The sequence below is a fragment of the Argentina silus genome (genome assembly GCF_951799395.1).
Source record: "Argentina silus genome assembly, chromosome: 15".
In the NCBI taxonomy this organism is placed as follows: Eukaryota; Metazoa; Chordata; class Actinopteri; order Argentiniformes; family Argentinidae; genus Argentina; species Argentina silus.
Window position 1 is genome coordinate 5,952,233 of NC_139669.1, and position 23,078 is coordinate 5,975,310.

The window sequence follows — 23,078 nt, forward strand, 5'->3', positions numbered from 1 at the left end:
AAAAAGCAAAACCTGGAGGAACAAATCCAAAGGGTTTGTTCCTCCAGGAAAAGAAAAACCCTTTTAACACCTGCTGCTTTCTAACTTTCCGCCACGACCTGGGGATTTTGACTTCATCACGAGGCTGAAACTAGAGGAAAAGAACTGCGGTTTCCCCATCCCCAACACACCCCAAGAAAGACACTGCATTGTGCACTAATGCTACAAGAGCAATTCCACAACATAAACTTTAAGGTTTCCTTGCTTATGAATCCATGGTTCCAGTATGATTCAATTAATACAAGACTTTACTGTTGTAGATATTTCTCCCACATATCAACTTATCAGCGACATTGCTCCGGACTCTGAGGTCAAACGGGATGGCTTGCAAGGTTGTGCCGTACACACGGTTAGATTTGTAGCTGTAAGGAGAAAAGAGGGACAATTTATACCATCCCTCCCCCCCTCCCACTCAAGTGCCCCGATACTTCATACCCAATAAATTGTTCATTATCCGTACACCTTGATTTCAGACATTCCAAATAATACCGCTTTGAGACGGACGTCATTTCACTGGCCTGAGTAAAAGTACAAACCACAAACAGGTTTCTCCACACTGACGCTCATCACTCCAGACGACAACGGAGGGCTTATTTTAGTACTGGATCGAACCAAGACACATGACGCGTATCCCCCATGACTCCCTGCAACTGTGCGAGTTGTCCCGGGCTCAGTAGTGACTAACGTATCGAGAGAAAACCTGAAAGGAAGAAAGAAAGTGTTGCCCCTCCCCCACGACCCCCAATCTACTGAAACGTGTTTTGACTACATTTTATGCATTGGCTGCATGAACATTACATTTGCATATTTTGTGATCAAATTGTTATGCAGAGCTGATGTTGCATGCAGAGTCAAAAGTTGGGAGTTACACATAGCCATGGAATGTTAATCAAAAGGAATCCAAATTGACTTAACTTAGTACCCAAGAAACTGAAGTGATGCTCAAATTAGCAGCAAGACAAGCTTGTGACTCTTGATCTGAAAGTGACTGGATTCTCAGTATTCATCACGCAGTTAGATGATCCCAGATGCCAATTCATCAAAGACAATTAACTTCTGAGAAATGTCACCTGAGAAACCAAAAGGGAAAGGAAAAAAAGGCACACAGACACACAGCGAGGAACTTCCGTGAAGGACTTCAGGGATTCACTTTAAGCTCAAGCGCACAGAGGGGGGTTGGTACGTCATTCAGGGGCCACACACATTGCAGACAGCTCCCAGCGACGGCTTTACATTCAGATGCAGGCGCAATCGGAGTTGATAGACGAAAATGGATCTGAAACAAAGAGTCTCCTACACAAACACACACACTCCCACCACACAGTACTCACAACTTCACAAGTTCTACTATTCTTGTTTGTTAAAAGATGCAAACCAGTAGGGCTCTGGGGCCAAAGAAAAGGCATATGCCAGTTGATGGGTATTAATGATTCAGGTTAACAGAAAGCCAGTTTGAGGTGTCCATTGAACCAAACTAACATGGCAAGGCTTTTGAGTTTGATTTTGAGAGTAAGTTTAGAAACCAACACCTTACTACATGCTCCAGGTTAGAAGACTTCATTCGCGCTTGCACCAGTCTGGCACTCAGATTTCTGCAAAGAAAAAAAGTGTAGGATACCCCACCCAACCCAAAGCTCGACAAATACCAATCCTAAGCAACACATTTGCGCTGCTAATCAGTCCGAATAACAGCTGCACAGTTGCACAGCTTTCCTCAGCTACCGTTTTTTGGAATGCTTGCCACACAGTTGCGCGGCCGCAAAGATCATGACCAAACTTGCTACACATTTGCAAAGCAATGAAAAGGCTACTATGATAAGACTGCCACTTGCACATTTGCACAAGAGATGGTAGCTGAGGTCTAAAATAAAATCTTGACATACAAGACAACGGTCTTATCTTCTATGTGTAGTAAGTGTTCAAACTGTCCTGCCTGTAGAGATGTGTTCAAAGGACTGGATGATTCCTGTGGCCATTTCACGGGTGGATGTCATTCTTCCTTAGGGCTTTTGCAATTCTGCAAGATCAAAAAGGCAAACAAGCAACACACCGGTCCCCACCCTCACAGTATCATTGTTACCCTTACCCATTATGCTTTAACCAATGGTATTAAACTAAACTTCTGACAACTTCAGAAGACATGGGGTCTCTAACAAATCTTCCCATTCTCACAGGAGAGATTTGCACCCATTGATTTATAAGAAACCAAAGCATACCACGAGTAGTGCTGAGTTGTTGCATTGCTACGTTCTTTTGTAATCAAGACCAATCAACTAGGGCAGTTGGGCCCGTTCAACAGACAACCAGATGTCATGACTTGGATCAAAATCTCCTCCCACTTTTGGACATCAATATTTGCTGTATTCAACTTATCTTGCTTTCAATTTCCACCTTGTAAGAGCTGCCATCAAGCCCAGGTCACATCCGTGCTCTAAAAGCGCCAAGCTCATAAGTCACACCTGAAAAAGCACAAGAAAAGCCCCCAGACAAGCCCCAAATTCCCAAAAGAACAAATGCATACCAAAATGTATTCAATCACAACAATCTATGCATTTATTATCCAATGAGTCCTTTACAAGTAGTTCTATGTTTCATCAATACAAAACATTCTTAACTTATTGCAAAAGGAGAGCAAATGAGGCAAGCTGCCAAAAAATTTCTAATATTAAAAGGGAAAACACATTTGTGACCTTACGTGGCGTTTTGATGCGCAAGTAAATCTTTACATACAATGAGTTAGGAGAGTTCCTGACGGTCTTGAGTATCGAAAGCGCACAGGACACACAGCACACTGAAAAATGCAAAGAGGAAAACAAGCCTTCCACCATCCCACCCACAGGTACATGACAACCCTCCCCAAACAGTAGTAACCAACCAATATACCAATACAGTATGAATGAACCAGAAATGTATCTTTACATGGTACAATTAAAACACATCGCAATTTACAACTACTTGCCATAAGAAATTGTTTTAATACCACTGGCCTCTACGCGAAGGCTTTGCTCCTTAAGACGAAGGGGGGGTAGATGTGGGCCTCCAGTTGCTTTCATTGAGGGGTGGGTCATTTTAAATTATCTGGAAAAGTCACAATTAAGCAGTCCCCTGACCCCCAGACACCCCAAATTCAAATCAAATTCCAGGACAGAATTGAACCAACATCTATAGGTAACTGTTACCACACTCCCTGGGAAAACACCATGAGCCGATATCCGCCAACACGGCACGCCACTGGCTACACCGGGTGACCTAGATGGAAATGCGCGAGGAATTGCTACACCACAAGGAAAAACGTCCACCCGATTGATGCAGAACACCTGGATGATTCCTTCCCAAACCTCAATTCAAGCCATTTGGACCTTTAAAAGCTGCTTTACACGAAGCTGTGAAATCTAGGAAGAGATTTGGATTAACGCCCCCCACAGCCCTCCCCTTCCCAGACCCCAATGATGTGTACCACCAATTACAATACATTGGAATAAACACTGTACATTTGAGTATGGCTATGGCAGTAGACATCCGAAGATTTAATTTACGACAGAAGATCAGCATAAAATACCTTCCTACATTCCTTTACTGAAGTGGTTTCACTTGATCCCATCCTTAGTACTATGGTTAACGTGGTGAGCGCAACTTGTTTTGAATAACGTGGACACTACAGAGTGGGACTCCTTTGGACGGTCAGCTTTAAGGGGTGAGCCTGTGAAAAGAAGAACTCGACACGTTTCTCCCCCCCCCTCCCCTTTTCAACCCCACTATCCACAAAAGGCTATGCAGTTAACTAAAAAAAAAAAAAAATCCAAATGCAATTATGGGAAATGTCCCTTCAGTTACCATTGTAAATACTGTTTACGTATACATGATATCAATATGTAGGGAAATAATTACTCCCACATCATCTCATGCGTTAAACTCACTGCTCACTTTAACCAGCAGATGTAGCTGCTCAGCACCAAAGGACGTTGTGGTACGGGCGTACAGGAGAACTTCCGCTTTCAACAAACTCCGCTGTAGACCACTTCCGGGGGCCGACCTATTGAACTCAACGACAGAAATTTCTCCGGCCAGGGGGTACTACATCTGAGCGCAGGGGGATGAGAAGTCCAATATGACGTCCTCTCTCTCCAGCGCACTACCAAGGGACTCACTGCAGACACCACACTCAGCTCACAACAGGAGGGGTGACGAGGGAATACAACGCTTTACACACCTTGCCTGAAAGAGGAAGAGACAGAACTTCGCGAGCAATTGTGTTCTAAAGAGACTTGATTTGACCATTTTAAATTATAGTTTTGCTAATTAATATTACAGCAATACCTATACCCAACATACAAACCCAACACTTTCTCCTGTGACTTGTGAAGCTAGATGACACTTGTGCCCAATCCCCTCCCTGACTGCTGCTGGGACCCTCCCATCACTGGCTGGCTTGTTTGCTCTGGACAACCCTGGATCGACTGCTCCACTGGAGGCCAACTGCGACGCTACCCTGCCCTCTGGCTCTCGTTCCCTGAAGAGTACACCCGGCTGCTTCCTGCTCCTCTGGATTCCCTCTGCTCCTCATCCCCCATCTGCGTCCTGCCTTGCTCGCCTCTGGTCCTCCCCGTTTCCCATGGCCTGGCTTCCCTCTGGTCCTGAAATTCTTCCTTCCTTGATCTCACTAATGACTAGCTACGTCCTTTTTCCTCATGAAACAAACTCAGTCCTTTCTCCTCCGATGAACATCTTCTGTCTTCGCTAGAGCAAATTGTGTTTAAAAAGTCTATCAAATTATTGACAGTACAGACCATAATGAGCCTGTGTTTTTCATAAGCCTGTCGCTAGAGCTCTGACGTCAGAACAAACGTCACTTGGATACGCAATAATCAGCAGCATGACTCACTCTTCTCGAGAAAAAAAAAAAAAAAAAAAAAAAAAAAACCTCGTTGGAACATCTGATGAAAGGGGCTTTGGTCCCCAATTATCTTTCAATACTTGATCGAGCAGACAAATGGTTCAAATATAGCCTATGGTCTTATGTTCTTGCTATAACATTAACCTGCCGTAATACATATACCTAGCACTTTCCTGCTCATTAAAGGTAGCTTATAGCTCTGACTGAAACATGACAATCGCCATTTAGGCATTACATGGCTGGTTAGCTAGCTGACTCACAAGTAACGCTACCCAGACAAACAGCTCTTTGGTCTTCGCCCTAACAGCGGCAGCCATTCTTGGTCATCTCTTCACTCGACGCCATTTTGAGTTGGGCCAACAATTGCGCCACAAAACGGTCGCTGCCCACCTAGCAATAGTGCTAAAGTCGACATTTTCTATTGTCGATTCTGTTAAATCAAGTTAACTTAAGTCACACTCGAACGTCACGTAACTGCCGATGGACAAAATAAATTTACGATGCCACAAAACGTTAACCCTAACCCTATTGTGATCACCATCGCTGATAAATTAGTTACCTAGGGTAAGTTATATTATTGTGCTACGCTTGGTACGTGCTAAATCAAGTTAGAACTTATTTTGGCAGACAAAAGGTTGACTTCACTTGACTGAGTTAGCTGACGTTAACTGCTGTTGTTACCTAGCTAGATAGAATAGTATAACACTACACGGTCTATGCCTACGACATCGAATCTATCTAGGGATTTTTTTTTTTTTTCGGCAATTCTGCTTTATAACGTCTTTAACTCAAAGAAAAGAGTTGATCAAAACGGAAAAAAAGACGCACAGGCGTCGACGATCGAGTGAAAGCTAGCTCACGCTATCAATATTATTAACTACCTAGCTGCCTGAGAATAACTCGACTATCTAGCAGATTTTGTAAATCTAAATTCCTCGTTGTAAGTAACTTCCTATATCTAGAGTATCTGCGTATATTCTATCAAAGGAAATAAAACGATATAAGTTAGGAAATACAAAATAAAATCAAGACGAACCGCGCAGCAACGACCTCGCATCAATGCAGTGTATCAAAATGGGGGAGATGGGCGCTATTTATAAGGTAGGTGTGAAGCGGCTAACGTCACAATATAAATACTTCCGACCTACATATTCGAGAAAATAGATCCACTCTGTCAAGCCAATTGCAGTATAAAATAACGGTTTATTTTCTACTTTTCAGCGTATTAGTAGTTATGTAGGAGACGCAAACATACCCATGTCAAAAAGAAGGGCACATATCGTGTTTGATACCAAATGCTGCCACACCCCTCTTTAAATGACACACAGCCACCTTAACTAAACGTATCAACATGTTGTAGACGTTGAATATACACTATATCAATGTAAACATATAGTAAATTAGGTTTGATTTCACTAGATTGTCACTTTCAGTCAGTGTGATGAGTCATTCGAAGTGGTTCGATAAACTTTTCGAAAAACAACAGCTGACGTCAATGGAACTGGAGCGCGGATTGATTTTGTGCTAAATGTGAACAGTCCCGGCAAACAGGATCAAACCAGTATTCACTGGAATTTATCGGATCTCCTTCTCTTGGTGCATTGCTGGTTTGTTTGTATGATTGACGGCAAAGAACAATGCGAAAAAGCCAGTCTCACCCACTTCTCTTTCCTAGCAGTGCCCAATAAACAAGCATAGTTAGGTGATAGATGGATGTGTGTGATATGTGGAACAGAATCAGCTAAGTTTTACACTCTTTCCTGAGACACAAATCTGGGTGGAAGATGTGTAACATGATAACCCTAAAAATAACATGATCACCCCAAAAATAACGCCTTGACCAGCTCTCAAACCAAGACCATGCAGTAAGTAAAAGCCACGTTGATAGAGGACGCTTTGTTTTGATAATCCTCTCCGATCTAGTCAACGCAATCTCGCATAATGTACGAACAAATCTACACCCACATATTGATCAGATCATGGAAGAAAAAGCTTATTAATTGATTGCATTTGTAAAGGCCAGTTGGGTCTCGGGATTTCTGAAAGTCGGACAAAAGATTTTGAAGAGTTGTTAAGGCTGTGTAGAAAAATACTGTTGGGTGGGGTGGGGGGGTTAGGTTCTTTCACTGACCACCAGAGGGCGTATGCTGCCTCTTGCCGCCCTCTATTAATCCAATGAATGCTCAGTGATTGTCAACGAGCTAATGTTAATGAACTAAAATGTGGTTTATTTCAGCATCTAGAACATGTCAAGATACGTTGACCAGCCCATACATGCATTACATGAAACCATGGAGACAAACCTTTTACCATAACTTTCATTTTGGCTATCAAACAGTTATCTAGGCTCTACTTGAACCTTTGAACAGATGAACAGAACAGATGAATAAACTAATTATTTAACATTTTGGATACAGATGAATCAGATTTCTACACATCACACCAAGGACAAGAAGTTAAAGCTAGAGGGAGTGACGTAGCCATGTAAATAAGTGTGTTGTACCAAGAAAGCTTGGTTCAAGCAATTAGCACCCAGTTTTTGTCCTAATCTATGAGAATGGCAATTCGCATCTTTGATTTGGAGGCCATCATTTCATTATTAACTTGTAAAGTGCCCTATTTTTCACCACTCATTGTTGAGGCACTACTTTGGTTTCTTGTCTAGACATTTTTTGAAAATCACTCACTACCTAATTTAAAGTTAGAAAGAAGGCGAAAAACAAATGACCAAACAAATGTTAAATGGAGACAGCCTTTCATGGTGCTCCCCATGCTGTTACAAAAGCAATGAATTGAAAAGATGGGAAGTGCACTCTCTATTGTTTATATAACTATGGTTGGTTTCTAGTACGGAACTGCATTGTTTGCAAAGGTTGAACAAGGGAGGAGGAGCAAGAGCAAAACCTCCGCCAATACCAATAAGCACACACCAGGATCTTACTTCCGTATGAGAATAGACTTTGACATTTTAGAAGATATCCGAGTAGACCTTTATTCAGCTTTCACTGTTTGTCTGTCTCACACTAAAAGGGAGTTGGGAAAGAGAGAGAGACACACACACACACACTGAGGTAAGAAAGCATCAGAGTTGAAGGCACTGTCAGTGATTTCTACTTGCAGAGCCACCAAAAACATAAACAATGGAGACAGTTCATTTTAACATACAAATAGCACTTGTTTTCTACAACATACTGTATATGTTGTGCTCAAGGAATGCCATTCCATGAGAGCAGCGTACTATTTGCTGCTATGTATCATTTGTTTACAAAGTCTCAGATGACAACAAAAATGTAAACAATGTAACGTGGCCTACTTGCTTTGTAAAGATGAGGTACAACATTCTGCTCTCATTGAGGCTCAGTATTTAGGCACTTTCTATCTCTCTACCCCCTCCCCCTCTCCGTCTCTCTTACTATCTCTCTACCCCTCCCCCTCTCCCTGTCCCTCTTTCTATCTCCCTCCCCCTCTCCTTCTATATCTCTACCCCCTCCCCCTCTCTTTGTCTCTCTTTCTATCTCTCTACCCCATCCTTTCAATCGAGACAGATCAAGTTGCTTCTCGTCACCTGATCATGGCTGCAGCCATGAGTCTTGAGGAGGACGCTGGTAATGTGGAATATTTACTCAGAATAAACTATAGAAAGATTCCCTCAAATTAACACCCCACCGAGAATAGTGGACTACTATGCTACACCACCATGAAAGTAAAGCACAGATTGTCCTGAGAGATTCCCATAATGAGGCATGATAAAAAAATAAAAAAACATAAAGGTTGCATATTTAAAAGCACTGGAGCACTGTGTCCACACTTCAGCAAAAAAGATAGAGAATTGGGAAGCAGGGCCCTTACTGACATAAAAGGGTGATAGCACTTTACTGTCAACTCTAAAGTGGACTGTAAACTAACCTGAACCCCCCTCCCCCTCCCCCCTAGCCCATCTCCCCCCTGCACAGTGGGCACTGTTGCTGACTTCAGAGGCAAAGCTGGATGTGTTTGACCTGAAGAAATACATCAGATCAGATGAGGGCCTTCTGAGGCTGCTGCCAGTAGTTGAAGCCTCCAGAACAGCTCAGTGAGTATTTGGTAGCCCTGTGAGTACTTACAGACTCTAAGGAAACAAGTACTGTGTGTGCGTGTGTGTGTGTGTGTGTGTGTGTGTGTGTATGTGTGTGTGTGTGTGTTTGTTTGTTAGAAATATGAATTTAATACATAGCTGTGACATTATCTCCCTAAGGTTAAATGATTGTAACCTGACTCAGGGATGCTGTGAGTTTCTGGCCTCAGCTCTGAGTTCCAACACCTCTAGTCTGACAGAGCTGGACCTTAGCTGCAATAAACTGCAGGACTATGGCGTGATTCTGCTCTCTACTGGACTGGAGAGTCCACACTGCAAACTGGAGACACTGAGGTGAGGCTGTGAAAATAACTGAGCCAGTGTTTGATGGGTAGAAGATGTTGTGATGCTCATTATTATTGTTCCTTGTTCCACTTATGTAATGACACAGACCACTCCACTCCATTTCCCATATAATGACTAAGTTATTATCTAACATATTGATACAATGTTGTACACAAGTAATTGTTACACTGCAGATGTAAGGGCAACTTGATGTAAAGTGTGACCAAACATTGTACAGTCACAACCAGTATCTGTGAGTGCTACCATTGCTTGTTTCATCTTCATTTGAGGACTTACCATGTAAACATGTCTACCCCCAGGTTAAATGAATGTAACCTGACTGAGGGATGCTGTGAGTTTCTGGCCTCAGCTCTGAGTTCCAACTCCTCTAGTCTGACAGAGCTGGACCTTAGCGGCAATGAACTGCTGGACTATGGCGTGATTCTGCTCTCTACTGGACTGGAGAGTCCACACTGCAAACTGGAGACACTGAGGTGAGGCTGTGTGACACTGCTTAGTAGGTAGAAGAATCCTGATAAGATGTTTAAGAAGAAAAAGAAGACTCTTTACTTGGCATGCAATCAATTCTCATCAATTGTAGGAATTTGACACCAGACAACACACACACACTGCACCCCCAAGGGAGAACACAGCTCTGGGCACAGGGCAGCCATATTCGGCGCCGCTGGAGCAGGGGTTAAGTGCCTTGCTCAAGGGCACAACGGCAGTGGTAGGAGCCTTAGATATGACGCCAGTAACCTTCCAGTTACCAGCTCACACCCGGCTCCCTCCTAGGGTGGGGATCAAACCAGCAACCTCCTGATTGCTGGCCGGCCTCTCTAACCTCTAGGCCACCGTTAATAACATGATAATGAATGTTCCTTATTCCGCTTGTATAATAACAAACCACTCAATTCCATTTACCAGCATCTGTGTGTCTGGTCCTGTGTGGCTGGTTCTAGGCTGAAAAGCTGTAACCTGACAGAGGGATGCTGTGAGTTTCTGGCCTCAGCTCTGAGTTCCAACACCTCTAGTCTGACAGAGCTGGACCTTAGCTGCAATAAACTGCAGGACTATGGCGTGATTCTGCTCTCTACTGGACTGGAGAGTCCACACTGCAAACTGGAGACACTGAGGTGAGGCTGTGAAAATAACTGAGCCAGTGTTTGATGGGTAGAAGATGTTGTGATGCTCATTATTATTGTTCCTTGTTCCACTTATGTAATGACACAGACCACTCCACTCCATTTCCCATATAATGACTAAGTTATTATCTAACATATTGATACAATGTTGTACACAAGTAATTGTTACACTGCAGATGTAAGGGCAACTTGATGTAAAGTGTGACCAAACATTGTACAGTCACAACCAGTATCTGTGAGTGCTACCATTGCTTGTTTCATCTTCATTTGAGGACTTACCATGTAAACATGTCTACCCCCAGGTTAAATGAATGTAACCTGACTGAGGGATGCTGTGAGTTTCTGGCCTCAGCTCTGAGTTCCAACTCCTCTAGTCTGACAGAGCTGGACCTTAGCGGCAATGAACTGCTGGACTATGGCGTGATTCTGCTCTCTACTGGACTGGAGAGTCCACACTGCAAACTGGAGACACTGAGGTGAGGCTGTGTGACACTGCTTAGTAGGTAGAAGAATCCTGATAAGATGTTTAAGAAGAAAAAGAAGACTCTTTACTTGGCATGCAATCAATTCTCATCAATTGTAGGAATTTGACACCAGACAACACACACACACTGCACCCCCAAGGGAGAACACAGCTCTGGGCACAGGGCAGCCATATTCGGCGCCGCTGGAGCAGGGGTTAAGTGCCTTGCTCAAGGGCACAACGGCAGTGGTAGGAGCCTTAGATATGACGCCAGTAACCTTCCAGTTACCAGCTCACACCCGGCTCCCTCCTAGGGTGGGGATCAAACCAGCAACCTCCTGATTGCTGGCCGGCCTCTCTAACCTCTAGGCCACCGTTAATAACATGATAATGAATGTTCCTTATTCCGCTTGTATAATAACAAACCACTCAACTCCATTTACCAGCATCTGTGTGTCTGGTCCTGTGTGGCTGGTTCTAGGCTGAAAAGCTGTAACCTGACAGAGGGATGCTGTGAGTTTCTGGCCTCAGCTCTGAGTTCCAACACCTCTAGTCTGACAGAGCTGGACCTTAGCTGCAATAAACTGCAGGACTATGGCGTGATTCTGCTCTCTACTGGACTGGAGAGTCCACACTGCAAACTGGAGACACTGAGGTGAGGCTGTGAAAATAACTGAGCCAGTGTTTGATGGGTAGAAGATGTTGTGATGCTCATTATTATTGTTCCTTGTTCCACTTATGTAATGACACAGACCACTCCACTCCATTTCCCATATAATGACTAAGTTATTATCTAACATATTGATACAATGTTGTACACAAGTAATTGTTACACTGCAGATGTAAGGGCAACTTGATGTAAAGTGTGACCAAACATTGTACAGTCACAACCAGTATCTGTGAGTGCTACCATTGCTTGTTTCATCTTCATTTGAGGACTTACCATGTAAACATGTCTACCCCCAGGTTAAATGAATGTAACCTGACTGAGGGATGCTGTGAGTTTCTGGCCTCAGCTCTGAGTTCCAACTCCTCTAGTCTGACAGAGCTGGACCTTAGCGGCAATGAACTGCTGGACTATGGCGTGATTCTGCTCTCTACTGGACTGGAGAGTCCACACTGCAAACTGGAGACACTGAGGTGAGGCTGTGTGACACTGCTTAGTAGGTAGAAGAATCCTGATAAGATGTTTAAGAAGAAGAAGAAGACTCTTTACTTGGCATGCAATCAATTCTCATCAATTGTAGGAATTTGACACCAGACAACACACACACACTGCACCCCCAAGGGAGAACACAGCTCTGGGCACAGGGCAGCCATATTCGGCGCCGCTGGAGCAGGGGTTAAGTGCCTTGCTCAAGGGCACAACGGCAGTGGTAGGAGCCTTAGATATGATGCCAGTAACCTTCCAGTTACCAGCTCACACCCGGCTCCCTCCTAGGGTGGGGATCAAACCAGCAACCTCCCGATTGCTGGCCGGCCTCTCTAACCTCTAGGCCACCGTTAATAACATGATAATGAATGTTCCTTATTCCGCTTGTATAATAACAAACCACTCAACTCCATTTACCAGCATCTGTGTGTCTGGTCCTGTGTGGCTGGTTCTAGGCTGAAAAGCTGTAACCTGGCTGGGGGATGCTGTGAGTTTCTGGCCTCAGCTCTGCGTTTCAACACCTCTAGTCTGACAGAGCTGGACCTTAGCGGCAATGAACTGCAGGACTATGGCGTGATTCTGCTCTCTACTGGACTGGAGAGTCCACACTGCAAACTGGAGACACTGAGGTGAGGTTGTGACACTGAGGTGAGGTCATCTTGCTAAAGTTACTTGTTGTTATGTCTTACGTTTACATTTACATTCATGGCATTTAGCAGACGCCTTTATCCAAAGCGACTTACAACAAATACATTTGTCTAAGTGAGTGAATCATCTACCCATCAGTCATCATAAGAGAAAGTAATCTATGCTAGGACCAGGGGCGATTGGCAGTCACAAAAAAGATCTTTATTATTATTTTATTTTTTTTAAATTTACTTTCAGGAGAGAAACTTGCACAGGGGGGTAGTGGGGATGAGGAGGTCTTTAGGAGGGACAGTTAAGATTTGGCAGGTTCCAGATGTTTCTAAACCAAACTTATACAAACATTAATAGTTCTCTACACAATGATGAACCACATCCTTCATTCCAATCCATACACCAAGACACGTTTCATGTCCATATCCCAGTTTGTTTGCAACTTGCAGCAGACACATTTTCTAGTATATTGGAAGTGGATGTCGTCGCCATTTTCACCTTATTGGTCCCTGTCCACTTCCAATATAATAGAAAATGTGTCTTCTGCAAGTTGCTTAATAACCCGCGAAATGGACGTAAAAGGTGTCTTGGTATATCGACAGGAGTGAAGGTATTTCGTTAATCACAGAAATGTGATGTTAGAGTGAACTATCCCAGAGTTGTAAGAATGACAGTTGGTTCTCTCTGTGTAGATTGCCAGACTGCAGTATCACAGAGGAGGGCTGTGTTTCTTTGGCTTTGGCTCTGAGGTCAAACCCCTCCCATCTCAGTGAGCTGGATCTGAGTCGGAATAAACCAGGACACGCAGGAATAGAGCTGCTTTCTGCTATTCTGGAGGATCCACACTGCAAACTGGAGACATTGACATTTAAATAGTAACTATTATCTAAATACCTACAATGACTTGTGTTGAAACAATTCAACAATATGCAATAGCCTGCCCACCCTTAAAACTAACCTCAAGACCCACCTTTTCAGAGCTGCATACGGTGATTCCTATACAAATCAGGGACCCTATAAAAACAAAGATATTAATTCCAAAATTACATTAACTATTATCCTTGCATTAAGATGGACTCAGTTCAACTTATTGAGTGATTTGTTGATGATATTTTTGCATTTTAGCTCATTTTAAGAGTGTCATAGCAAAGGGTCTGAATACTTATGTACATGCGGTATTTCTGTATTTCATTTTTAATAAATTTACTGAAATTTCATTCTGGGTTATTGTGTGTGGATTCATGGCAAATTATTTTAATTTAATCCATTTTAAATTGAGTCTATAACACAACAAAATGTGGAAAAAGTGAAGGGGTCTGAATACTTTCCGAAGGCACTGTATATGATGCAAAGTGTGTTGAGACCTCGGTGAACATGCACTTTAAAACTAAATCAACTCGAAACCTGAAATGAATCAACTTGATGGCTAATGACGCTGCTATGACGTTTTCTTCTTCAATAACCAGAGAACTTGTATACAGGTGTATGATTAAACACACTTGGTCACTGTGTTTTGTACAGTACTGTCTCTCTCTGAACTGTGTGCGTTACTCATTTTGGTGCTTGGGTTTAGCCTCCGAAAAAAAGCATTAGGGCTGTACTACTGAGGGGAACTAAATACAACCAAGTGACCCTTTAAATGATCTGGTAAAAAAAAAAAAGGGGGGAAAAAAGAACAAGCATAGCCTCTGACCACATACGCTACAATAGACAACATTTAAAATTACACAATGTGTCTGTGGCTCTAGGCGAGAACACTATCAGACGTGTTCATTTTCGGAGGTCCGGACAACATGCGGCTACATGACTATTGATTATAAATGTAGGCAGCCCTCCCTTACACAAGGAATCTATTGATCTGCAAGAGTAGGGAGTGGAGGGTTGTCCTCTGAATCAGTTGTTGCGTGAGTTTCAGTCCCTGGTGACCTCAAAAAAAGATTGGACGCAATCATTGTAGTTGGGTGGATTTTAAGCAGGCATATGTTAAATAAGGAACAAGTGAAAAGAGAATCATCCTAAAGAAATGTTGCAGTTAGGCCTATTTGCGAGGCTGATGAACAGCCCCATTTGGATGTGCCTGGGTGTGAGACACTGAACAATTACTGCCAATTTGCATTGAATGGTCACTGTTGATGATGATGATGATGATCAGCCTGAGAGAACATTCAGCTCAGACTACAGAAAGGTTACATTCTTGCCAGGCTGCAGTCACTAAAGACATTTCCTCAGGGGTCTTATCAAGTTAAATAAAGGTTAAATAAATAAATAAAACATCTCTAGAATGCCTTGCTGGGTAAGGTAAATATGACAAACTATTGTTTGAAGAGACTAGCCGCTGTGTCACACCAACCACCAAGTTCATGGTCCACTAACAAGACCCCATGCTATGAAATACATGTCTGATTCTTGAAGAATATAACTTAGAACTGCCTCATGAGCTTAGTTCAACTGTCTTACCCCATCAGAACCCAGAATATAAGCTTGTTTTACTACATTGTTTGTGAACAATGCAATTGTATACAAACACTGATTAGCTTCAACACATCAAAACTATGACTTTGATCTCATGGGTGGTCAGTCCTTGCATCCATAGCTCTCTCTATGAAATTGAGAGAGGTTACATCTCTTCCAGCCCCATCCCTCAGCTGTTCATAGTTCACTAACAAGAACCCATGCTACGAAACACATGACTGACATGACCTCCCGGCAGTGCAGTTACATCCACTCTCTTGTTCTGAATAAGCTTACTAGAACTTTCCACTCAGCCCGACAGTGTTAAAGTTGTGTCAGTGAGAATATAGGCCTATTACATATGATTATGATCCCTGGGCCTGTTAACAACCCGAGCACCTCAAATGCAGCAGCACAAGCACGCGACAACCCTACACGTAGTCCGTATCAATAGAGTAAATGAACCGGACTAATGTTCTTGTTCCCGCGTCCGTTCGATTTTGTTCTGAATTTACCAGGACAATTGTCTCCTGCGTTGAATTGGTTCGATGCTCATGCCAGACAATTAACATCAGGGTCCGATGGGCCAGGGCAGTGAGGCAAACCTCCCCCTTCCCTGTGACATAGTCATTCTGAAGTTGGACGGTGAGGGACACAGACAGATCTGTCTGGAGAAACACTCCAGAGGTTCCTTACCTAACTCTCTTACAGCGGGATACTTCATTGAGACAATTACTTTTATCCTAGACCATTTTAACTTAATTAATTATTTGGAGAACAAAGCAGCTTTTCGCGCCCTGACCTTTTTGACCTTGACGCATTTGAGGTGTCTTCTATGGACAAGTGTATTGTTAATCCTGACATAATTCATACTGGTAGCCTACTTGGGCGAGTGATGGTGGTTCAGCCCAGCCCATTCTCTGCTCTGGAGCGGTGATCTCCGGGGCCGACGGCCAGGGTGCAGTAAAAACTGAAAGGGGACCGTCGGACCGCCACCCACATCGGAAGGGCAGTGACGAGTTGAGGATCGTGCCGCTGCAAACCTGTACCCCCCCCCCCCCCCCCCCGCATGATCAACGGCATCATCCGCACAGGAGACAGAAGGGCATCGACGGGCTCCCCCAGGGAAGAGACGAGTGATGGAGAAGTACTTTATGCCTGTTCAGAACCACTCCGAGGACGAGGTCAAACCCCGGAGGCACCATCATCCCGTTCCTCATCACCATCATCACCAGCACCAAGACAGAGAGACACACAGGTAGGATAACTGTATTGATTTTAAAGGTTTATATTTTCACAGAAGAATTCCACATTTTATGGAGACAACCAGTGTGTGTTGCTATTGAATGAACAACTCACGTCACTCTTATCTTTTCCACACACACAGCTACCCCATGTTAGCAGACAATGACAAAATCCAGGGTCACCATCACCATCATCACCACGGTCACCCTCTCCAGGACGACCGTGGACACCACCAGAGGCACCAACATCCACACCATCAACAGCCTCAGCATCTCCACGAGGCAGACGAGACGTCTGAACACCGGACCTCTGTCACCCTCTCGAGAGCATCCTCCTCCTCACTTTCATCTTCCTCCTCCTCCTCATCCTCCTGGACCTCTGAAACCAGCCTGAACGACCCCATCTCCCTCAAGCACGCCAGCAGGCCCCTGCATTCCATGTCCTGCTCCAACATTCTGGAAGCCCGGGGAAAGTTCCCGGAGGACGACGCTGAGCCAATGGTGTACGCCGCCGTCAAACATGGCCGCCCGGTCGGAGGAAGCCCAGAGGGTCCCCGTCAGGCCCAGGGGGGGGTCCCACGTCAGGCCCCCGACTACTCCCAGCTCCACCGCGGACACAGCCGCAGCACAGAGGGGTTACTGCAGACCCATGGCAGTGAGCGAGGGGCACCACGAAAACCCCCCCACCGGGAGCACGGAGCCCTCTACAAGTCAGCCAGCTTGAGCCGAAGCCTGGCCTTCAACGAGGAGATCATGCTGGGCGCTGGACCTAAGAGGGCCGTGTCGTCCATCCATCTGCCCAGTAAAGGCATCCTGAAGAGTAGGGAAGCTCGGCCGGATATCCGCAAGGCAAAGTCCATGGAGGTACTGTCCCCCCGGTTGCCGGTGGGAGGCCAGGCACGAGGCCGGGGGAAGGGGGTCGATCTACAGGCACAGAGGGATGCAGCAAGGCAGAAAATGGTGACGGGGAAGCTGCAGTTCTCTGCCTTCCTGGATGAGATCACAAAGCAGGTCATCAGCCCTTCTCGCCTCAATACCCTGGGGGTCAACACCAAGACCCCAGGACATGCCTCAGCTCCAGCCCCAGCCCCTACCCCAGCTGCCCCCAAAACCCAGCCCCAACTTCCCCTCAAGAAGCACGCAGAGGGCCAGGGGGTGGAGAAGATGCCACCAACCAAACAGCAGGCCCCTCAAGGGAAACCCAGCAACGCCTCTCACCCACAATCAAGGAAAATCTTGCACCCCTCCAAGATCTTGTACTCTACTAAGAACCACACTCGTCCGGGTAGCCCCCCACAACAACACCCCGGCCACCTTTACCCGCCTGCCAGCCACAAAGACCGCCCTCTGTCCCAGGCTGAGTTCCAGGGCCCCGTAGGGGACAGGCAAGGGAGGTATGGCCCCCTCCTTACCGATGGCACCAGCACCAGCCCTGAGCTCAGCCAGCACCCCCCCAAACACCGCCAACACAAACACCAGAGCCACCGTTCCTCACCACCACAACCCCAACAACCCCACCCCATCCCTGGGAATCCGGGGCGCATGCACTCCCCTCCCCCAGGACCAGGCCCAGACACTGAGTCTACCTCCAGCAAGTCTGACTCGTCAAGGAACCGAGACGCCTCCACAGCCAGCCCCAGCTTCGAGCAGAGTGACAGAGACAGCCGAGCAGCCCATAGGGGGCGCCCTAAAGCACACAGGGTGAGTCAGTGCTAAAGGGAGTCACAGTGCTTTGAGAGTCACAGTTAGATGCAAAGCGCTTCGAACTATACAAACTGCTTTGAAAAAGGCTAGTGGAGTCAAGTCCCAGATAAACCAGGCAGTAAGAGTCAAAGCGCTTTAAACTATGCAGGAGGAGTCAAAGAATGCCCTTAACCACAAAAACGTCACACACCACTTACATCAGTAGGACCCAAGCGTCATCCACCTTCTGTGATGATTGTACTCACTGAACAAGATTAGGTAATGAAGAGCCCTTCATTACGTAGGTATGGAGTTAAGTTAGGGCTAGCTAACACAGAGAGGGGTAACCCTGCTAGAGTTGTTTCATTAAGTTCACTGCACCGTGTGATGCACAATCAATTGCTTTTCCTGGAACGTAAGAGTTCAGAAATCAATTCTCTCCTGCTCGAATCGTGTCCCTATCATTCTCTCTCACTGTCATTCTTCATAGCTTTTTTTTTCAACGTATCTCTGTCGAAAAAACGTTAAATTACATTTAAGGGGTTTTATTAGCAAGTGACAAACCAAGTTAATGGTAAAACGCTTATGATGACAGTAATCAAGAAGATCAAATTACATAAACAACATCTACAATATAATTGGAAGAACATTGAACATTCAATCTCTTGACAGCTTCTCCTCTCTCCACCTCTCTCTAGGCCTCGATGTGTGACAATGACCAAGTCCAGTGAGTGTTTTTTTCTTCTTTTTGCTCTCTCTCCTCTTCTCTCTCTTCTCTGTCTATTTGTTGTGATTGGTCACTGCCTACTGATTGCACTAATGGAATCTATCTTTACCTTTAATAAGGGTTAGATTTAGAAAATAGATTTAGAAAATACCTGGAAACATTCCTAATTCACTGACATTACTTTGACATGAAATGGGAATATGTGATCTGAGTAAAAAAGAAACTCCAACTCCCATGATTCCTCTGTGCAGGGTTCTGCAGGAGGAGAACACGGAGCTGCATCAGAACCTTTGTCAGACCGTGGTGTGCATCGAGACCCTGGAGGCGGAGCTACAGAGGACCAGGGAGGATCTTCGCCACACAAAGGAGAAGTTGAAAAGGTCTGGGCTGATAATAGATATTAGATAGTCATATCTAACAGAATATAGATGTCGGTCTAAAGATAGACATGAATCAGGGGAGGATGGTGGAGGCAAAAATTGGAGGACAGACTCATTGTAATGCATGCAATGGAATAAGGAGTGGTATCAAACATCAAACGTTCCTCATTCCATTCCATGCATTACAATGAGCCCTTCCTCCGATTTCTACCCCAACCAGCCTCCACTGGTATGAATAGCATTACTGCTAATGCATTGATAACAATGCTGATCATTGAGGATAGTATTGACACTTACTATTCCCATCCATTGATTGAAGAAGCTCCTTTGGAAGCAACAGTGAGTAAATGGAAATTCAACACATCTAAACTTGCCACTTGCAGTCTTGCAACTCTTACCCTGTCTGACCTGTATTTCATTGCCATGGGGGGTTTCTGCCTGGCAGGCAGATTCCACACATCAATAAGTGTAATTGGAGTGGTGGTGGTCTGACCTCTTTATGGTGTGACATTCTATCGGGGGTCATAGGTCAGCTGGTCGTATGCTCTCCGGTGGTCATATATGTGTCTGTTTCAGGCTGCAGGAGACACACACAGGCACCCAGAACACCAACAACCTCCTCGGAGAGAAACTGCACTCAGCGGTAAGAGTGGCACACACATGAGAACAGTGTTGGGGCCCCCCCATGACAAATCAGTCCCATATACAGTAACCTCAAGTGTAGGCAAGGGTGTGTATTGGGATAGAATCTGTGTGTGTGTGTGTGTGTGTCTGTGTGTTTGTCTGTGTCTGTATCTGTGTGTGTCTGTGTTTGTGTCTGTGTGTGTGTACGTGCCTGTGTGTGTACGTGTGTGTGTGTGTGTGTGTGTGTGTGTGTGTGTGTGTGTGTGTGTGTGTGTGCGTGTGCGTGTGCGTGTGCGTGTGTGTGTGTGTGTGTGTGCGTGTGTCTGCCGAGTGTGCACTCTGCTCCATCCCTGCAGGCTGAGAGTATTGGCAGTGAGAGGAAGTTCCTGATCCAGCGTATCGGCCAGCTCACCACAGAGCTGGAGGAGGCCCACAGCACCATCTCCTCCCTGGAGAACATCAACGTGAGCACAGCGCCCTCTACTGCCCAGAAACCGCTCTTCTGTCGTACATAGAGAAATCCCACACTACACCTTTAACAATGCTTTGACCGTACAAACAAGGGAGGCTGGTAGAGGTAGACATCAGAGGACGGGCTCATTGTAATGCATGGAATGAACATGGAGGAACACTGATACCATTCCTCATTTCATGCATTTCAATGAGTCCGTCCTCCAATTTCTGCATCCACCAGCCTCCCTTACATGCAAAGTGTCAAGACATTTAGATTTAAAAAATAGGGGCGCTCAGTGGCGTAGCACACTAAGGTGCATACCATATCATCGCAAGGTCCCTGGTTCGATTCCGGCCATCGAAATATCCTGCATGTCATCCCTCCTCTCTCTCACCCATCCTTCCTGTCGATCTCTACTGTCTCTATCCCAATAAAGCAGAAATGGCCTAAAAATATATTAAAAAATAAATTAAAAAAAAAGATTGAGAAAGTAAATTAACGTTTTGTTGATTGTGACCAGCTATTAACTGTATTATCTGTTATTATGGATACATGTATGTCTCATTTTGGTCCCCCAGGTTCCAAGTCTTATTAAGGATCTGCTGGAGAAGCACTCTGGAGAGGCTCTGCAGAAGTTACTGCAGACTGCCACACCAACCAGCCAATCTCTCTCTCCCAAAGTGGAGGAGATGCCCTCTGATAGGTCAGGAGCAGGACTGAGGGGGTTGGGGGCGGGTCAGCAGAGGGTCACTGCTTTCATGCCCTGGAAACAGCAGGAGGAGGAGGACGATGGCACTATGGATCACCCCCCCTCAGATCCCCAGGGGCCAAGCCCCCCCTTCTGTGTTGCTGACATCAGCCTGGCCATCTATCGAAAGATGGCCACCTGCCAAGCAGGTGGTCAGCCCTGGCCTGCAGGCTACCAGGCCCTCCAGCCCTCTCCGGCCAGCCAGCACCACAGCGACAGCCCTCCTAACCCCTACCATGTGGGGGGGGAGGTGGTGGGTGTAGGGGGGGAGAGCCACTGTGTCCCTGCTGTTCGGGGGGGAGCAGGAGGGGCTGAACACGGGGCTGTTGTGGATATGTCCTATCTAACAGCCCAGAATATTCTGGATGATTTCATGCACCAGCTGCAGCACCCAGAGGAGGGGGGCGGGGGGAGGGGGCACGGGGTTGACTTGGGTCGGGGGGGTGAATGAGGAGAGGGTGACAGAATGAAAAGACCTGCAACTCCTGTGTATTTATGCAAGTAAACATTACCGATGATTAAAGCCATGTTATTTTCTCACCATGTGACCAAATCAGGGACATTTCTGAGCTCTGATGGTTGCAGCCTATAATGTCATATTAGTGTAGCCTATAGGGCCAAGAGTTTTCCCTGGGGAAGTCATGTGATCAGGAAATACGAGGCCCTGGGTAAACCTATGGTAGAGGTATACTCAGTCATGTAAACATTTGAGTGTTTGTAATTATTCCACGCTGTTTCCCTCTTGTGTTGTGGTAGAGAAATGTAAACACACTAGGAGAGGCTGCTGGAAGTAGAAAATGGAGGACGCGGTCTTTGTAATACATCCCAAATGAAGTGCTGAATTATTTCAGAAGTGAAAGTGATTTTTGTTTGAGTTTTGTTTGTGTCTTGGTACATATGAAAATAGGTAGAAGAGTGATTTCTGTTTTGTAGCTCCTGGCCGCTTATCTCAATATTTAAAGATATAATTATCTATGAATGCTATGCTGCCCATCCCATTATCATTATTAGTTTACAATATATTACTGTTATGCCATACCAAAAAAAAACTCCTATAGTTGATCAATAAAAGGACTCATTCTACAGATACTTGACAAAGCCTCTTGATTTCTCTTTCTGCCAGACGTTACTCATTTTTTAGTCCATCACTTTCTCTAACACACACACACTCTTTCTCTCTCTCTCACACACACACACACACACACACACATATACACACAGACACAGACACACACACACACACACACACACACACACACACACACACACACACACACACACACACACACACACTCTCTCTATCTCTCTCTCTTTCTCTCACTCCCTATCTCCTTCTGGGTCATCTACTGGTCATGCTCCCCCTCTCTCTCAACTCCGTCTCTGTCTGTCTCTACCTGTCAGTCATAACAGTCAAATCCCCATCCTCTCCCCCTCCAGGCCCCGTGAAGGTTTGCTGATCAGACACTGGCCTGCTTTCCCATTGGTGCTCCGGTCTAATAGGATCGGAGGGACTCTGTTGGGGGGATTACTATAGCCAACCCTCGACATTGGCCGGTTTGTGTGTCCTCCAACATGGGTGCAGGAATTTAGGGGCGCACCACGCACACACGGCACAGGCGAGAGGGGTCCCATCCAAAACACCAAGGGGGTCATCAGGAAAACGTGGGCGTCGAGGGGCATCTGTGGTGACCAAACGTTACCTGTTGAATTGAAGGAGCAGGGCAGGACAGCTTGATATCAACAACAAAAAGGACGTGGATTATTTACTATTATTTTGATCAAATCGATTATTTTTCTTGGGCATCGATACTTTTGCCTCATAGCGCACAAACGTTTTGGATTAAAACGCTTTGAAGATTCCCTTTTCAACTAGAAAGTTTTCTGTTTGGATTATCTTCTCAGGCCGATCCTGCCCTTCAACAACGGATCTCCCCTTCTTATCGGATCCATCAGGAACAACTTAGAGGAGCTAAACCATTATAATAACTCACCAAGGCACAGCCGACAGGCCTCGCTCTACCGACCCACTGGAACA

The 23,078-nt window shown here is 45.3% G+C and overlaps 2 protein-coding genes across 4 annotated transcripts; both read left to right on the forward strand.

Moving 5' to 3' along the window:
- Positions 1-6,702: 6,702 nt before the first annotated feature.
- LOC310816182 (uncharacterized protein) lies at positions 6,703-13,949 on the forward strand. Of its 3 annotated transcripts, none has more exons than XM_083686220.1 (11): positions 6,703-6,798; positions 8,479-8,538; positions 8,867-9,005; positions 9,168-9,341; positions 9,653-9,826; positions 10,295-10,468; positions 10,780-10,953; positions 11,422-11,595; positions 11,907-12,080; positions 12,549-12,722; positions 13,425-13,949. In XM_083686220.1, exons 2-11 carry the CDS (start codon positions 8,505-8,507, stop codon positions 13,606-13,608), a joined length of 1,575 nt encoding a protein of 524 aa, XP_083542346.1. In that variant the 5' UTR covers positions 6,703-6,798; positions 8,479-8,504; the 3' UTR covers positions 13,609-13,949. The 3 variants fall into 3 exon arrangements, with proteins under 3 accessions (XP_083542346.1, XP_083542344.1, XP_083542345.1); XM_083686218.1 differs by lacking the exon at positions 6,703-6,798 and adding an exon at positions 7,813-8,004; XM_083686219.1 differs by lacking the exon at positions 6,703-6,798 and having other exon boundaries at positions 8,101-8,538.
- A 2,477-nt stretch (positions 13,950-16,426) lies between these two features.
- Positions 16,427-21,269, forward strand: LOC310816200 (uncharacterized protein). The gene is made up of 6 exons (XM_083686246.1): positions 16,427-16,441; positions 16,571-18,128; positions 18,809-18,837; positions 19,089-19,217; positions 19,794-20,305; positions 20,874-21,269. The coding sequence occupies exons 2-5, from the start codon at positions 16,578-16,580 to the stop codon at positions 19,879-19,881; spliced, it is 1,797 nt and encodes a 598-aa protein (XP_083542372.1). The 5' UTR covers positions 16,427-16,441; positions 16,571-16,577; the 3' UTR covers positions 19,882-20,305; positions 20,874-21,269.
- The last annotated feature ends 1,809 nt before the right edge of the window (positions 21,270-23,078 follow it).

Excerpts from the sequence above, each read along its gene's own strand:
- LOC310816182 (XM_083686220.1), top strand. The coding sequence starts at position 8,505 with ATGGCTGCAGCCATGAGTCTTGAGGAGGACGCTG. Across the intron at positions 9,342-9,652 it reads TGCAAACTGGAGACACTGAG|GTTAAATGAATGTAACCTGA; the intron begins GTGAGGCTGTGA and ends GTCTACCCCCAG. Across the intron at positions 9,827-10,294 it reads TGCAAACTGGAGACACTGAG|GCTGAAAAGCTGTAACCTGA; the intron begins GTGAGGCTGTGT and ends GGCTGGTTCTAG.
- LOC310816200 (XM_083686246.1), top strand. The coding sequence starts at position 16,578 with ATGTTAGCAGACAATGACAAAATCCAGGGTCACCATCACCATCATCAC. Across the intron at positions 18,838-19,088 it reads TGTGACAATGACCAAGTCCA|GGTTCTGCAGGAGGAGAACA; the intron begins GTGAGTGTTTTT and ends TCCTCTGTGCAG. Across the intron at positions 19,218-19,793 it reads ACAAAGGAGAAGTTGAAAAG|GCTGCAGGAGACACACACAG; the intron begins GTCTGGGCTGAT and ends TGTCTGTTTCAG.